Below are 19,033 nucleotides of genomic sequence, written 5' to 3' on the forward strand. Positions count from 1 at the left end.
CTCCCCATGCGGGGACATGAGAAAAGTCTCCCACAAAGATGGTAAAACATCGAACATCTAGGCATCCCCTGGGCAAAGTCCTTGTAAACGGCCAATTCTCTCACACCAGAAGTGACTTGTAGTTTCTCAAGTCGTTCCTGACATGAAAAACCCCCCAAAAAACTGTTACTTGTTTACTATATATGCATTTTGTGAGGCATACCTTTGCGCAATGGCTGTGGCATGGTTAAAATCTGGATAAGCAGAAGGGATAAGACATCTCGATAAAGCACTGGAACCTCTGGCTGCTCTTCATTACTCATCCTGAAAAAATTATGAAAATCCTTGTACTTCTCACAGTAATCCAACACAGCTGTAAGATTTTTTAAATATTTTGTAGTCATAAGTTATTCTGACACACTGATTTGTGCTGAAGGGGGAACCTGTGACTGAAGCCCCCAAAATCAGGTGTTTAGACTACTCTCACCCTTCACAAAGACTGAATAGTTTTCTCTCCTCTCTCTATAACCCAGTTTTGTGTTTGATCTGATTTGGTTATGCCAGTCCCTCGCCGCTCCACAACATCCGCGGACTCCTTCGTATCTTCATCTCCATGGCCAGTGATTCCCAAACTGTGTTCCATAGAACCCTAGGATTCCGCAAAGGCATCACAGGGGTTCGCAAAAAATTGTAAAACTCAAATTTAAAACAAATTTTAAAATAAAACCATACAAGAACAACTATTTGATTTACAGTCTCCCAAACAGCTATTTTGTACTATAGCCATTGCTATCAGGTATGTACTTAGTGGCTATGCATTTCAACATTTTCTTACCATCTGAACAAGACTAATTCTCATATAGCCAATTGGCTAATTGTGGAGTTTCTGTTGGATTGATAGGGCCAGATGAGGAATTTGTACAATTTTCAATATTGAAGTTTACATGCCAAGATAGTACTGTATCTTTTTATAAAGGAATTAGCCACTTCAACTAAATGCTGCCACTATAATACAGATAACTGGTTGTTACAATTATCAATTTGAAAAAAGCAATGTTTACTGGGAGAATCTACGTAGGACACAGGAACTGCTTTGAAAAAATGTTTTTCATCTTTTTTTTTTAAAAAATGTCTTTTTATCTCCTTTGTCTTCCAAGCTGGCTCTCATCAACAAAAAAGAGACCTCATTATCAAATTAAAACCAAAGCAAAACAAGACATACCAGAAAAAGTTTAAAAAGGGGGGGGGGGGGGGGGAATGAACTATGTTTGTCAATTCTTTTTCTTCTCTGGAGATTTAAAGGTTTTAAACACACAACATGAAATTTTGATAAAAAGACAGACAGATATGCAACCATAAAGTGCAACCACAGTCTAATTCATTGCCAAAGAAACACCACCATCAAAGAAGTTTGCCAGTGTTTGGTTTTAAAAGTGGCTTGCTTCCTAACTAGTCAAAACTGCTGTGGACAAAAAATCAATTTAATGCTCAGGTCACTATTTTTAAGTTGTTCAATACATGCCTTCTGATTTTCCATTTAGAAGATTTAATCCTCTTTTCAATGTGGTATAATAAACTACAAAACCTAAAACAATATTTATTCACCTCATAAGTGAAACAAAGAGAATTGTCACTTGTCTATAGGAATACCCTGTGTCCAAGAAAGTGTTTGTGGCTGCAGAATTAAAGGTATTCCACAATACTCATATCTTCATGACCAAAAAGGGCATGTTCATTTGAGATGAACTGTGTATTTTGAATAACCAACTGATATTGGGTTTGTGTGTGTGTGTGTGTGTAAAAAATTATAACCAGTTTTGTGCTTTAAAATACTACTATTTTTGCTGCAAAAAACTATACGGCCAATGGAGACACTATTTTAAAATGTTTAAGCAGCAATGTAGTACAGTGCCCACCTCACATATTTTCTGTAACAAAATGTGACTCTGAGGATGGCCTAAAATATTTTGTCTCTTGGATGAAGATTAAAATTGAGTTCTCAATTTTCAAATGAAATATCTTTCAAAACTTATTTTCTTCTCTAACAGATATTTTAAAAATCCATTAAACAGGGCAAACATCAAATGTTAATTTTTCTGCAGTCTATTAAATGTTTCAGTTTATATGGCACATGAAAACACCTGGCACCATTACAAAAATACAAGACTTGAGGGAACAAGTGAACCATTTGGCTAAATTTGCTTCCTCCTGCTAGAACTGAAAAAGTAATTTTACATACAATGCCAAGCTTCTTTAGCTAAATCAAGCACTTAAAACTGCTCTGTCTTTTATTAAAAACTTAAACAAGTTCTTCATCATGAACTGAAAACCACCGTTTATAAAGTCTGTTTAAATATGGAAATGATCTGTCCTGCTAATCCCTTCAAGGCACATGAGCGAGGCTGATAAGTGCAGCTTCCAAAACGTTGCAACAGGAGCAGTTAATAACAAACAAATTAATATGATGTCAGATAGTGAAAAAGCAAAATGTAAATCGAAACCTGAATAAAAAATGTACAGCTTTATATTACATTGTATCCAAAGACAATGACAAAATATTTACTTTCAATCTGACAAAAGGTGGTTAAATAGAATTTCTACAAAACATTGAAATTATCAGCTGGCAACTATGATTATAAATATTCAGAAATTTTAGCCCTCATGTCAAAATGACTAAGAAAGGACTTAGCACTGACTATGTACATAATTGTGCTGCACAGAAGAGATTAGACTGGGTGTTTTTTCATTTTCATGACCAGTGCCTTCAATCAATATTTGCCAATAGCTATGCAGTAACTTGAATTATTTCAAACTCCATTTCATTTTAGTTATGATTTACCTTCACGACCATGGACTTACTTCAACTTCCTTGGAGGCACAACGAATATTGCATAAACTATTTCTGAAGCTCAAAGTTTGCAATGTGCAATTTTTATTACTAGTCTGTTTTAATTTGGTTATATATGTTGTTTATTGGATATTACCTACAAAGCACCTTTAAGTAAATATAAATAAACATATGCCCAAAAAGTATACTTACTGCAAATTTTCATCCAAGGCCAATTGTGTGAGTTTTTTCCATGGGTTGAATGCAGAATCAATGCTATAGAATCGCATGTGCATTGCCAATACATGGAACAGCTGATCTGAGGGTAAAAACACAGGAAAACATCTGGTAGGTTAATACATTTGGCCAGAACTAAAATATTCCATAGTTCTTTGTAACAGGTGGTTTACATTTCTACATGTCTTTATCAAAGCTCTCCAAACATTTCATGTTGGTGACACACCTTTTCTAGACATGCATCATTTTGTGACCCAGTAATTCCATTTCACTAGCAAACTGGACACTAAACCAACCACTTATAAGAGATACAGACACCCATCAATTGTAACAAGAAAATGTATAGTGACACAACGTATCTCATAAAAAACTTCCATTTATATTTTTTAAAATGGATGGTTAATAAGGTAATATACATTTCCAAGATATTTGTCATTTATTGTTCCCTTCACATGACACACTTAGACACTGTAGCTGACACCCTAAAGTGTCGCAACACACAGGTTGGAAAACTCTGGCCTACATAACTGTACTTCTCCTATTTGTTACTCATGACTGTACTCAATGTAAATACAAGTACACAGCAATCATTTGCCAATGCTTTGGGACACATAAAGAGCCAGTGAGGTAGTGCTAGATGCTAGATTAGGACCAGGAAGACAATAAGTTGAACCCTAGATCAATCAGGAGACATAGCAAATGAACTTGGTCCAACTTATTAGGCCTAATGCTAATACTGTATATACTTGCGCACAAGCCAAGAAATTATAGTCAAAATATGATCCCAAAAACTGGGTCAACTTATTCATGAGTCAATGAAAGTACTTCTCTTAACTCTTATTTTTTAAAAATGAAGAGCTTAGTCCGTCTCAGGAGAACCCAAAAGAAATGCCAACTTCCTCTACTTTCTCCACCACAGTGCTAATTCTGGCCTTTCTGAGTACCAAGGTGAGAAAATGATGGTGGCAGCTTTTTAGCACTTCCCTTCAAAGGAGTGCCAAGAGAGTAGATGTTGGTGTTCCTTTTAGATTTTCCAGGGATGGACTAAACTCTCTCTCCACCTCTCTCCTCAGAGAAGGAGATGTTTCTTTTTAATATGAAAATTAATACTCTACCTTAACTTTTATTTAAAAAATTAAACCATGCCCATATGTGAGGAGAGCGGGAAAAGCCTTTTTGAATAACAAGACAGTGAAAATCTTTAACCTCCTGTGAAATGACCTTTGATTTTACATATCATTTTGGCATTAAATCCATAATGTTGGCCCTAAATTACTGCCCTTGACTTATACAGGAGTATATATGGCACATCTTATATCTTATAATGAGAATAAAGGATAACATGAGATTTAGAGAAAAAGGAAATTATTTAATAAGCTTTCCAAACATTTCATATTGGTGGCACACTTTTTAGACATGCATCATTTCACCAAACAATAATTGAGTTTTACTAGCAAACTGGTGATTGAACCAACCCTTTATAAGGCATACGGACACATACATAAATTGTAATAACAAATGCATAGAAACACAACATATCTCATGAAAACATTTCATTAATATTTTTTTAAAATAATACCATACATTTCCAAGATTTTTGTCATTTATAAGTAAGAATATGTAATCATGTGCAAAAATATGCAAATATATGCATGGTATTGCTTTTTTCACATAGACTCGGAGGTTTCTTAATACATTTGTGTGGCATGCCTAGACACTGCAACTAACACACTAACGTGTTGTGACACAGTTTGGAAAGCTGTGATGTAATAGGAAATAATATATTGCAGGGTTTCTCAAACTTTTTCAGCTGTGGAGCCCTTTTTGAAGCAAAAGTTTATAATGGATTGTATTATATTATATTGTACATAATGTATATCTATCAGGCATGGGAAAACCTTTTAAGCTACACTCAAAAAGCAGGGGAATTCCAGACAAGAATCAATCAGGGCCAGATAAACTCCTCTGAACAAAGGATTCCCCCAGGCAGCAATCAGCTAGGCCTTGAAACTGCAATGCCATTAAATGCTAATCAAGGTGGCAAATTGGAACATTCACACATGCCTCAAGCTGACAAGAGTTCTTTCTCCCACCCTTGACATTCCACAGATATATAGACCTCACTTACTTAGTTTCCAACAGACCTCACAAGCTCTGAGGATGACTGCCATAGATGTGGGCAAAACATCGAGAAAGAATGCTTCTGGAACATGGCCATATAGCTTGGAAAACTCACACAAACCCAGTGATTCCAGCCATAAAAGCCTTTGACAACACATAAATTTAACATATTTCAGTGGAAGGCCCCAAGGGCCATTCAGTCCAACCCCTTTCTGCCATGCAGGAAAAGCACAATCAAAGCACCCCCAACAGATGGCCACCCAGCCTACTACTACAACTACTACTACTACTATGAATAATAAGAATAATAGCAGAAACCCCAAGGGCCATCCAGTTCAACTTCCTCCTACCATGCAGGAAATGTACAATTAAAGCATCCCGAGTGGTGGGAGGGAAATAAGGTTTGGGGGGGTGAAGTTGATGAGGAAAAGAATGGCTTTTGGGGGAGGAGGAGGTGTGGGAGAGGAGGAGGCATGGAGGAGGTGGTGCAGGAAAGAGGAGGAAAAGCTTGGAATCTACTGGATAGTATTATCTACACATATTAATCTATTAGATTAGATATTAGATAATATAACCATTTCAGTGCTGAAGTTCATTGTAAAGCAGATGATTTCCACTATAAGGTAATTATTCCTTGAGATATGGTGCTTAACACCTTGCTACACAGGATTTTGCAGATGAGAAGGGCCTCTCCAGAAATGTCAGGTAACTTTTCCTCTATTATGCTTTAACCTCAGAGGGAACAACAGTTTTTGCACTCACTCAGGAGGCAACATTTATAGACACCACCATTTCACACAAAAATCTGTCACTGTTAACTACTTCAGAGTTCTCCTATGCTACCTTTGGTGTAGATAATATAGCACGTCAAACATCGTAATTTAAAAGCAGCTGCCCTTCAATGTATTTAAAATGCAGGTGTTCCACTTGAGATTCCTGCGAGTAGCATGAACCAGTTTACAACAGCTTGGAACAGTTTAGAAGAGTTAAATGAAACATCACTGCTGAAGAATACATTTCCCTAGATCTGCAGAACTAGGGTGACGTAGAAAGAATTACATCCATGATTAATACAGATTGAGATCAACTAATAAATATCCAGACAAAGGACTCTATGCTTTCTGTATTTCCTACCTATTAATTATCAGGGTATCATTCTTTCAATCTGCTGCCATGTCTGGAACACGTGCAATGTGTTCAGTTTGTTCTGATATGCTTATCTGCACTTAAATCTATAGTAGAATTATATATGTTTTAATGCAATTTTGATGGAGAATGTATAAAAAGCATATTCTTTCTTATATTTATTGACTATTCTATAATATCTGATACAATCACTGCTTGTTCAAAACAGATTTTTCCAACACACTAAATAAATTCTATTTATTTCTTCTACAAAATGAAAAGCCACTCTTTATCACACTTTAGTTGTTTACCCCAGATCTCTGTACTTTTGTTCCTAACGCTGCTGCCACCTGAACAGACTCCTGGAAAGGCTATATTTATATAACTCACAGAAGGAATTAATTTATTTTCCACAAGTAGACAATTATGCATAGGCACTTGGGAGGCCAAAACTGTCTCATGCTGAAGTCAGCTGATTCAAGCAGAGCTTGAGGGCTGCAATTAACTCCTGGGGTTTTTGAAATAATGGAAGGCACAGATGACATTGGAACCGATTGCTGTCACCTGTTTTCTGAACAAGACAGAGTGAATGAGGGCAAAACAAGTCCCCATTTCTCTTGGCAAAAGATTATAGCAGAAAATTGCATTTTACTAAAAGCCTTTTCCTATAGGCATTTTCCCCAGACATTAAGGGGGCAAATGCTCATTTCTTTTTGTTTGTATGAAAATGTTAGCACTTTTCCCCTTGGTCATAAGAGAGGCACCATGCAGATCACCAGATCCAGACCTTCTGGGACTTAAAGGGAGTTTGATACAAATCAACTGATCGGAAAATAGTCCATCTGTTCTCCTAGTTGAGACCTCAATGGGATCACAGAACCTTCTACGGACATAAAAAACATTGCTGGGTTCTCATTCTCATTTCTTGGTTCTCATTCAGTGTAACATGGCTTAGTGTAACATGTATACATACCTTAGAGACACTACCTTTTCTTCTCTTCTTGCATGCTAGAATTCTTAGCAAATGATGGTTACATGCCTCCAGTTTTCACTTCCAGTATTTGGTGATTTTTCATTCTTTTTTTTATTTTAGAGTGGGGGCATAGCTGAAAGTAAACTACTATCTGGGGTAATATTTTCTGGAAACAAACCTCAAATTGAAAATGTGGGGGAATTGAGAGCCAAATACAGCAAGGGGTTGAAGAGCTACATGCAGGCATCAGGTCACACTTTCCCTGCCATTTTTCTTAACAATTATTATATATTTATATATTTAGAAATATTTATTTGGTTTAATGTACTTTATTATTCTATTGCCTAAATTAAAATGTAAGTAACCACAAACCTAAATACCTTAATGGCACCAGATAGCATTTGATCTTGGAAGCTAAGCAGAATCAGCACTGGTTAGTACTTGGATGGAGACCATTAACAAATACCAGGTGCTCTGGGCCATATATATCAGAGGAAGAAACCAACTTGGAGAACTCCTTGTCTAACTGTGAAATTCATGGGGTCGCCATAAAATTGACAAACAACTTAAAAGCATACGTGCACACACACAATATATGTGTGCCTGTGTGATGCAGTCATCTAAATACTAGGCTAGGACTCTGGGAGACCAGGGATAAAATCCCTGCTCTGCCAAGGAAACCCAATGAGCAACCTTAGACAAATCACACTCTTTTAGCCCCAGAAGACAGAAATAGCAACCCCAGCTCAGTAACAATCTGAGGGCACACATCAACAATAGATATAAATACAACTGTGGTTCCAATGAACATAATAATTAATATGATCTTCCTGTACAATTTTAATATAACAAGGTGTCATTTATTTCTAAAGAGTTTTTCACAGAAACAAGAGAAGGCAAAAACAACTTCTTCCCTCAATTCTAAAAAAGACATCTACACTAAATAACAATAATAACTTTATTCTTATATCCGGTCCCATCTCCCCGAAGGGACTCGAGGTGGCTTACATGGGGACTAAGCCCAATAATTCAACAATAAAATACAACAACATAAGATACATTCAATTACAATGAATTAATACATAAAAACATATAAAATCATAAAAGCGTAAACTCTACAACAGCCAATAACCAATAACCAATAGCCAAGTGCAATGGACGTGTTCAAAAATTGGATGCAAGGCAATAAATTATACGTGTGTAATATACTGCAAGGTCATTATTAAGATGGGCCAGTAATAAAGTGCAGTGGGTGAGTACAGGTGGAGGTAAAAGGATGCCGTCAAATTGCGCTGAATTAGTCAAATAACCAGATTTTCATGTCTTTCCGGATTGTAGCCAAGGTAGGAGCTAATTTAACTTCTTTTAGTAGGGAGTTCCAGAGACAGGGGACCACCACTGAGAAGGCCCTCTCCCTCGTCCCCACCAACCATGTTTGGGACGATGGCAGGAACGAGAGAAGAGCCTCCCCAGCAGATCTTAAAGTTCACTGAAGCTAAGCAAAGATGCACCTGAGCATGATTGTCTTGAATGCCCAAGATTAATCAGAAGTAAAACAATACCTCCGTGTCCCCTCCCTCTTCAGATGACAAATATTCTTCTTTTCCTAATTCCCTGATACCATTAAAATATTCTGAAGATTATATGCTGTGGGGACATTAGTGTTCTCTGTGTTGTATACTGTTTATATAAATTATGTGGTCCTGCAGATACAGTAGAGTCTCACTTATCCAACATTCACTTATCCAATGTTCTGGATTATCCAATGCAATCTGCCTCCTGCCCGGATCCACAGCTCTTTCTCTAGGCAGCAAAGACTGAATGTTTTACAGATTTAATTTTGGACAATGTTGTTACTATAAGTTCATTTTATGAAATTCTATCTTTATTTGGAGTCAATTTGTTAGTAGTCAATGTTTTTGTAGTCAATGTTTTCAATATATTGCGATGTTTTGGTGCTAAATTCATAAATACAGTAATTACTACATAACATTACTGTGTATTGAACTGCTTTTTCTGTCAATTTGTTGTAAAACATGGTGCTTAATTCATAAAATCATAAAGTAATTTGACATTTAATATGTTTTTCCTTAATCCCTCTTTCTTATTCAACATTTTTGCTTATCCAACGTTCTGCCGTTTATGTTGGATAAGTGAGATTCTACTGCATTTTGAGCAGTAACTCCCATGATTCCTCCAATCTCTAGGGCTCCCATAGATTTGCACTTCAAAAAAAAACAAAAAAAACAGAACAACACTGTTGTTTTTTCAGGTCTTCCCATCTCTTGGCATAACACAACCAAGTATGATGTTTGCTTCAAACATACTTCAGCAAGAGGGAAAGGAAAGCAAGAAAGAAAACGGCACTTCCTATCCAGTGCTGCAGCATTCACCTTAGAGTTACCAGTTGTCCTCTGTCTACCCTACAGCCCAAGTTTAAAAGCAGGTTTGAAAGTATAAACCAATACAACACAGAATTTGTTCCCTATAATTAGTATGTGTCAAATAATATTTTGAATGAGACTGACTGCATATACGCAACCTTATAATGAAAAGCTTTCTTGCCCAAAATAAAGATCACAAACTCCAGATCAGGAAAAGGTTACATGCAATTCTTGTAAGTCAAATAACTGAGGAAGAAAACTAGAAATCAGTATATTTTCTACATACATTGTTTAAAACTTGACCTTGTAAATCAATCAGATTACTATAACATTCAAAAATGTATTTTAAAATATTCTTAACCTGACTTTTTTTGTCAAACAGATTGTAATGAACTATAAAATACATACTCAAACATGATCTCTTTCCAGCTGTACTTGCACCTCCTAGACATAGATTGCCTCCACGATGAACCAGTTCCAGTTCCAAGTTTGTCCTAAATTTAAAAAAAGTAATATTCTATGTATAAATCATTTATACATTCTAAATAATCAGTACAGTTCCTGCAGGTTAAGTTCATTTTAGGTAGGTCTGCTGCATTATTTACGTTTTTCTTCTTTTTAAAAAAGACTTTCAAGTAAATTTAGTTGAGGGCAAGGATTTTATGCAAAAATATTTCCATAGTAGAGAGAGAAATATATGCATATTACTATGCAGAAATATATGTAGTAGCAGATAAATATATGCATATTTCAAAAAGTAATTTACCATACAACGTGAATGAAGCTGCAGTAAAATATCTGTATCTCTGTATATACATAATTTATATATGAAAAAGTCTTAGTTAGGGACTGGTAGACATTGCATTCTGAGGAGAATATTCAACTTAGAATGTTCACCTGACCTTCCCCATGAAGAGAAAGAAATACGAATATTTTTCAGTATTTCTAGTACTTTATGATTTTAAACCATCTGCATTTTCCATGTCACTGAAAAACTTAGCAGGCACACAATTGTTCCAAACTGATTTGTTGTTTCTTCCACAATGACAGTACACAGCCATCACCTGAACAGACACTTTAGGTGTCCTATATTAAGTCATTAAATTGTGGCAGAAGGTGGACTACAGCTAGTCAAAAGAACACAGAAGGAAGGATTTCATTCAAAATGCAGTATTTTGTGAGGATTTCAACCGCATCCGTCAAAAAAGAGTTCTCTTTGTGTAGAATGTTTGTTAAATATATTCACACATTACTAAAATAGTAACATTTCAAAATATTAATATCCCTAAGTCTGCAGCTTATGTCGCCAATTTTTGAAGGAATGCTTTAATCCTCTCCTACTTCAGGAAAAAAGCAATTTAACATTGATAATGTTCAGGCTCTGAGCTCCATCTGGTTGTTGCTGATAAGACTATCCATGTGACAAGGGAATTTTCCACTCTTCGGGCGATTTGCAGTGCTCACTGAACTTCTAAAAAGCTACCAGCAAAAACGCTAAGACACAGACTCCGTGTTACTGCACAGAATAGGAAATGCAGATCACATGTTTGTTCACCACGAGAATTGTAATAAGGCCAATATTTATTGCCACAAACACTTTGACTTTGTTTATTGAAAGCATTTATACCCTGCTCCACACCTGGAAAGGCTTTCAGAGCAGTTTATAGAGCAAAGAAAAAAATCAGTATTTAAAACAAGATATGACACAAGAGGAAAAAGGAAGAAATAGGGACACAAGAAAATTCAGGGAGTAATTGTAATGTTGTATGATTCAATAATAAGAAATCTAATGCTGTTGGATATTGTGTCATGTCTGATCATAAGCTAGAAAGGGAACAGATTCAAGAGAATAGAAAACAAAAACTGCTGGTTGCTCAGTTAAGCCAATCAATTGTAAGGCCAGGGCTGACTCCTGTCAGTGTTTTTGTAGGCACCAATCAAAGAACTCAGCCATTCTCTGCAACACGAGACTGTACATGATAATCACACTTACTCTGTTAAGAACAGCTACCTTCCTGCTAACTATCAGATTGAAGAACACCATGACTTCCAAAGAAGAGAGTTTCTCCTATGCTACATGATGCTGACAAAAAATTTACTTTTTGAAAAGACTTCCAGTTTATTATAGTTGCAGCTATGGTCCCACTGGAGAACAGAAACAAAGCTGCTGCAGTACAACAGTTTCAGATGAATTATTTAGATTCTACTGGTCATTATCCCCTGTTCTCAACCTGGGGTCCCCAGATGTTTTTGGCCTTCAACTCCCAGAAATCTTAACAGCTGGTAGGAAACTGGCTGGGATTTCTGGGAGTTGTAGGCCAAAAAGCATCTGGGGACCCCAGGTTGAGAACCACTGCCCAAGGCAATCCTCCATACATGCCCAGTGTGTATTTGCTAAAATCATAGATAAAAACTTAAAGAACAGAGATGGGAGCATCCAGAGTGTATTAAGACTAGCTCTCACATTCCTCATCACAAGCTATGCTGGCTAGGACTCCTGGAAAAGATGATGGGAGTAGCAATCCACCATCATCCGGAGGGCCACATGATTTCTAGCCCTAGTTTAGGATCCAATCAATTTAATGGACAACAGCAGCAATCAGAAAGTGCTTCCTCAAACCACTCCTTAACATAAGTTAATGGGGCTGTCTAAAAACTGTACCTATGATTTCAAATGTCTATTTTTTTTCTTTTACATATGAGTACCAATGCTGATAGGAAGACTGACATCAGTAATTGTAGCCATGGGGTAGTGTTAATGATAGTTGCCCTTTCCATGTATAAAGCAGCCCAGAACTCATTGCAGCTGGCCAGCAGCCGCATTAACTGAAGCTCACTTTGAACTGATGAAATATTCCAAGCTTTCTTTGCACATGCCACTGCCATGGGCTTAAAGGTCCTACTTTGATTAATGTGCTTTTTGCTACCTTTAAAAATGACTTTCCAAGATATTTCAAACACATTCTTCTCTAATGCTGATTAAGGATATTTCTGTACAGTACAGTGGAGCTTCTTCTCTAAAGAATGAGACTACACAACTTTCAGATATGTCAGGGTCCTATGGTAGTACAATAAAGGCCAAAGTCTTCAAATCTTTTATTAAGAAAAAACACTTTAGAAAGTTTGAGGACTGGAACAAAAGGTTTGAGGCCTCCAGAGCACATTTTCCAACCAACTTCAATTCCTAATATTTTTATAAAGGTCAGGGTACTGTCTCATTCATCAACTTGGAAAACACATCACTACTCTTCTTCATAGCTGCAACTGGTTTATAACTGCAATGGAATGGCTTCTTGAAGGTTCAAGGAGAGTTGCTCAGCTCCCTGAAACACTCTCATGAACTAATAATACTAGACCAAAAATGTATGTGTGCACAGGGTAGCTTGAAACATCTATATTCACTTTCAAAGCCATTGGCAATGTGCAGATATACTATCTCAAAAAGAAATGTAGAGAATAATCTAATAAGCTATTTTGAGTGGATGCAAGTGTACTGAAAACTTTTTATATATCTTTTTTTTTAAATCCCAGTCTGATCATGGAGGAATTTCGAGCATTATAAGACCTGATAAGCAACAGAGCCCTTGCTTCAAGTGGGGGAAAAGTGAAAGGATACTAGATAAAGAAACACTGTGTTTAGACTACATTTTATTGTTGTGTGTCTCATCTTATGGCAATCCTTAAAATGAACCTATCTTGGGGGGGGGGGGGGGAGTGTTTCTTGACAATATTTGTTTAGAGAGTTTGCTTTTGTCTTCCTGTAAAGCCAAAAAAGTATGACTTGCTCATGGTCAGCACACCTAATTATTCATTTAGTGAAAATCTCCAGACTTACAGCATATTGACTCTTGCAGACTAAAATAGCTCCTAGCAATATCTGACAGAAACAGAAAAACCAGTATCATTCCCCAAATCACAACTATCATGTTCCCTCTTTGCCAACTTTCCCAAAATTGCAATCTGGTAAGACAGAGAGGAAGGAAAATGGCAGCCAAGCAGACATGTCAAAGGTCCTCTGTAGGTTTCCAGCTCCCTGCAGTAAAAGCTTTGGAGAATGTCTGCATTCTTCAATGTCACCAGAAACTAAGAAATTGTTTTATTTTTAAAATCTTCCTAGTAAACTACTCAAGAACATTTTTTAAAAGCTCCCCAAAGTCAGCACTGAAAACTTCAAGAAGAGGTTGCAAAAGAGATTTTGAAAAGAGGCCTGCTTAGCTATGGAAACTGTCTCTCTTTTTATTCTTCCTTCTCAAGAGTGTCATTTGATTGCCCTGTCTTTCTCCTAATATGGGACAGTTTACAATATGAGAAAAAATAGTTAAAACTATGAGGCACAAAGATTTTAAAACCAATACTAATATTAATAAACATTAAATAATCTTAATAAATAAATATCATTTCAAAAACAATTAAAAGATATTTAGTGCATATTACATATTAAAACAGCAGATATTTTTTGAAACTATCTTATAAGAGCTCAGGTATTTCTATCACTCCATTTCCAGAATTATTATTCTTTCCTAAAACAAAGTGTAAAATGTTTTCTCATTCTCTAAGCAATGCATAGGATGTTATAGGACCCAAAAACTGAAACACTCTCCACTTCTTTATCTTTGTGTTAGAATGTAAGTCTCAGTTATGCAAATGTGCATATGTACAAGTAAAAGCTATGTTTATCTATTTCTGATGCTCAATGTGATTCCCGAGTGAGTAAAACAGCTTTTCTGCTTTAACATTAAAATTAACAGAAAGGATCCATTTTAAGATGGATGTCCATATTGATGAGACTGGAGTTGTTAAAACCTAACGTTTCAGCATTAGACTTCAATATGATGTGGCTTATATCTCATGCACAGAAATCCAGTAGATTATTGCAAATGTAGGGAACCAGATTCAAATCCGAACCCCTTAAACTGAGAAAGATGCCCTTCTTTTCTCCAAAGAAAGTGGCAGCTCAATTTTCTTTTTCTAGATATAAGCACTCCATTAACAAGAATGGAAAAGCCTTTTCAAATAAAAGCTCCATTTTCAGGCAAGGACTCCTGGGGTGTTTTGGATCTGAAGATTAGTCTAACAACATATATGATGTGAATTAGTCAAAGAAATTCTGCCACATTGTAAACAAAAATTATGGACTATGTAATGTATCTGACTGGTAAAGTAACAAGCAGTTAACAAACAGAAAATATGGATGTCTTACCTACCTGGCTACAGAATACATGAAAAGAAAATCATTGTCTGGTGATCCAGGAGACTTGCTGTAGTCAGTGTACTTCTTCTGAGTAGTACTTTTTATATCCTTCATGACAGACTCCATCTCTTTACTTAAATTGGTTTCTGACTAGTAAAAAAGATGTGAGAAATGTTATTTTATTTACCTATGGTAAGAAGTAGCTACAAACAAAACTCATAGAAAATAAAATTATTTTAATGTTTTTGTAAGGGCCATAAATCAAAAGATGAACTATTATTATAATTATGTTCAATGTGTTATATATATATATACACACACACACACACATAAACATACACACACACATACACACACAATATTATACAACTCCATGGAATTAAAGACAATAATTTAAAAATACTATTTTAACCTAAGCACAAGCTCTTTTCTACCAACCCTACAATGAAATCCGTACAGGTTTGTCATCCCATACTAGTCTACTCTGGAGTAGTCCCATAGGTATGCATAGGATTATAGCCTACATCTTGTAATTTTAACAATATCATTTTAAATCTCACTGTGAGATTTCAAAATGCATAACTGTATCAAAAAGTCACAATAAAATGACTAATTGGCATTCTTAAATACTCTCCTGATTAGCACATTTTAAAAGGTTTCCCAGGTACAAGTGATTGATACTTTATGGCTTAAAGAAATTATGAGTTCCAAGTAATATAGCTCCGTTCTTGGAGTTTAATGTCCAATAAATACATATAGTGAGATAGAAGGAGACAAATGCTTGCATAATCATACCAAATTTTAAAAGGTGTTAAAATGTTAATGTAATTTAGGTTCTTAAGTGTTTAATGTGGAAAAGGGAGAGGGATCATTCAGGTTTTAAGTTCTATAACACAGAAATGAGTCATGGAGATGACAGTGTAACAGTGATAAAGAGAACGGAAAAGAAGGTGGAAAGGGTGAGACAAATTAACAAGGATCTTTCTGCCTTACACTGATGCTTACTGGGAAAGTTCCCAGCTGCTCTTGAAGCTCTTCTACTTCCTTTATGAGATCTTGCATGCTCTTGTTACTGTGGCACTGCCACAGGGTGCGCTCCACATTGTTGCCAGGATAACATGGAAGGACGCTATTGGCAAACTGTCTACACAGAGGACAAGTAAATTCTCCTTTGTCTACAGAAAACCCTTGGAGAACCTGGTCATTCTGAAAGAAAGCAAGCAAGAAAAGGCACAGTGATTTCAGAAGCAACAAATAATCATGATTTATAAATCCCAGAGCCAATAAAACCAGAAAAAATGACTGTTCTAGATTACAAAGCAAATGTACAGTAATGACAAATATTGAAGAAAAATATACATAACACTGCTACATAATTTGCCAGCAGTCCCGATTATATGTTGTTGTTTATTCATTCAGTCGCTTCCGACTCCTTGTGACCTCATGGACCAGCCCACGTCAGAGCTCCTTGTCAGCCATCGCCACCCCCAGCTCCTTCAAGAACAAGCCAGTCAAAGATACCATCCATCCATTTTGTCCTTGGTTGGCCCCTCTTCCTTTTTCCTTCTATTTTCCCCAGCATCATTCTCTTCTCCAAGCTTTCCTGTCTTCTCGTTATGTTTGCTTCTAATATCCTTCCCTCCAGTAAGCAGACGGGCATTATCTCCTGGAGTATGGACTGGTTGGATTTTCTTGTGGTCAGCTGGGATCCTGTCATCTCCTGCTGCCTTGTCATTAGCAATGCTTCTTAAAGCCCATTCAACCTCACTCCTCAGGATGTGTGGTTCTAATTCACTTACCACACCGTCAAAGCTATCCTCATTATTATCCTTCCTATACAGATCTTCTGTATAGTCTCACCACCTTCTCTTGATCTCTTCAGCTTCTGTTAGGTCCTTGCCATCTGTTTTTTATCATGCCCATATTTGCCTGAAATTTACCTCTGATGTTTCTAATTTTCTGGAAGATGTCTCTTGTCCTTCCTATTCTATGGTCTTCTTCCACTTCCATGCACTGCTTGTTTAAAAACAATTTCTTGTCTCTTCTGGTTAACCTCTGGAATTATGCATTTAATTGGGCATATCTCCCCTATCACTGTTTCCTTTTGCTTTCCTTTTTTCTTGGGCTACTTCCAGTGTCTCAGCAGACAAACATCTTGCCTTCATGGTTTTCTTTTTCTTTGGGACGTACTTTGTTGCCACCTCGTGAACAATGTTGTGAACTTCTGTCCATTGTTCTTCTGGGATTCTATTTATTAAATCTAATCCCTGAAATCTGTTCTTCACCTCTACTGCATATTATTCACTAGGAATATTTGTGAGATCATATCTAACTGTTCTGTGGAAATTCATGGAAATTCACTGGGCAAACTTACTCTATCAGGCTCAGAGGAAAGCAAAGGCAAACTCACTCCACAAACAGCAAGATAAAACTTGCCAAGAAAGCACTTGATCAGTCACATCACTCACATTGCCACTCAGTGGTGCCGGAAGGCAACCACTTCAATTTGGGTACACAGGATATTTTAATTTGTTAAATGAGGACAGGGCAACAGTAATCTGAACGATGGGCAGACCATTCACTTGTCCATTCACATTCCTTTCCCTTGGCAGTGTTAATTCATGAAATTATCCAATCTGAACTAAATGAACTTCAGCAAATTGAGCACTAAATCCTGCATTGATTTGTAAAACATTTTTATTCCTATATATAACAGATCTTCCACACATTATATCTGCATTTGTACCTACATGATTATACAGAGTACTTGTGCATCATTGTCTCTTTTTAATCATGAGCATACAATTTGCATGAATATGCCCCATCAAACAGAATCAAAAAGATTTATTTCTTTTTTTAAAATACTGGCCTATGCAAATTTAAACAGTTTAGAAGAATGTAGAAAGATGTCTATATGTCGAATACTCAATCTACTACTCCATATTAATTCTCAAAATTAAAGGGATTTGAATGTAACCCTTCATTCCTTACATATGTTATTTCACTACTAGCCTAAATCAGCAGTGAACAGGATGCTAAAGTAGATCAGTTGACTTATTTCCTCTTTCCATACTAATAACCTCTTTATTATTAGTATGGAAAGTTTAAAAGTCTGATTAAACTATATTACCAGACACATTACTCCACATTAATACACCAGATCAAGAACTTGAAATGTTGCCACATACAACACTCCATCTCCCTCAAAGTTTCTTGCTTTACAAGACTGGGATAATATAATGCTACTCGATAAAAGTTTGAAGCAATGAAAAATGAACAAAACCATTTCTTTTTTATTTTCCCAGTCAGTTTCACATTGTATTCATTTTCGGTCTGTCCCATATTGCAATCATTATAGTATCTGCATTCCTTGCAATAAATTTGGACAATATATATTTCATACATTAGAAAAAGTCAGAAGAAGCAGGGGGGAACAAAATATTTTAAGATAATAGATTGTCTATCTTGTACTTTAAAAACACTTATCATTATATAAAAACTGGGCAAAGTCATGGAATGTGTGGTGGCCTTCCAACTCCAGAGGTTCTTGGTAGACACAGATTATCTAGATCCGGCACAGTCTGGCTTTAGGCCAGGACATGGAACGAAAACAGCCTTTGTCGCTTTAGATGATCTACGCCAGCAACTGGACGGGGGAGTGTGTCCCTGTTGGTTCTCCTGGACCTCTCAGCGGTCTTCGATACCGTTGACCATGGTATCCTTCTGAGACGCCTTGCAGGTCTGGGGCTCGGAGGTACTGTTTTGCAGTGGCATTGTACTCTGAAACTGATGACATTGTACTCTGATACTCCGGATGATCTCTTTCAATGGCTTCATGTAAGCATCAAACAACATGGGGGACAGTACTGAGCTCTGCAGCACCCTCCAGGAAGGAGACACCCTCCAGGAAGGTGTTGTTGGAGGACACCTGCTTGGCCCCACAGCCATTGTCTTCTGGGGTGCCGCAGAGTTCAGTACTGTCTATGTTGTTTAATGTTTACATGAAGCCGTTGGAAGAGATCATCCGGAGTTTCAGAATACAATGTCATCAGTACGCAGATGATGTTCAACTCCGTCACTCTTTTCCATCTGTTACTAAGGAAGCTGTGTAGGTCCTGAACTGGTGATTGGCAACTGTGACAGTCTGGATGAGGGTGAACAAATTGTAATTGAATCCAGACAAGACAGAGGTACTC

The 19,033-nt window shown here is 36.7% G+C and overlaps 1 protein-coding gene across 4 annotated transcripts in view; it reads right to left on the reverse strand.

The window, feature by feature from the left end:
- ubr3 (ubiquitin protein ligase E3 component n-recognin 3) overlaps positions 1-19,033 on the reverse strand; it is a 103,782-nt gene that overhangs the window by 15,022 nt on the left and 69,727 nt on the right. For 2 of the 4 annotated variants that reach the window (XM_062964667.1, XM_062964685.1), the window contains 5 exons: positions 15,843-16,043; positions 14,851-14,987; positions 10,055-10,140; positions 3,020-3,125; positions 203-303 (listed from right to left, as the gene is read on the reverse strand). In XM_062964667.1, the coding sequence (XP_062820737.1) occupies positions 203-303; positions 3,020-3,125; positions 10,055-10,140; positions 14,851-14,987; positions 15,843-16,043 (631 nt within the window). Of the gene's footprint in view, positions 1-202; positions 304-3,019; positions 3,126-10,054; positions 10,141-14,850; positions 14,988-15,830; positions 16,044-19,033 lie in introns of all 4 variants that reach the window. The other 2 variants (XM_062964677.1, XM_062964659.1) reach the window with 1 other exon arrangement.

Source organism: Anolis carolinensis, chromosome 1 (assembly GCF_035594765.1).
Source record: "Anolis carolinensis isolate JA03-04 chromosome 1, rAnoCar3.1.pri, whole genome shotgun sequence".
Classification (NCBI taxonomy): domain Eukaryota; kingdom Metazoa; phylum Chordata; class Lepidosauria; order Squamata; family Dactyloidae; genus Anolis; species Anolis carolinensis.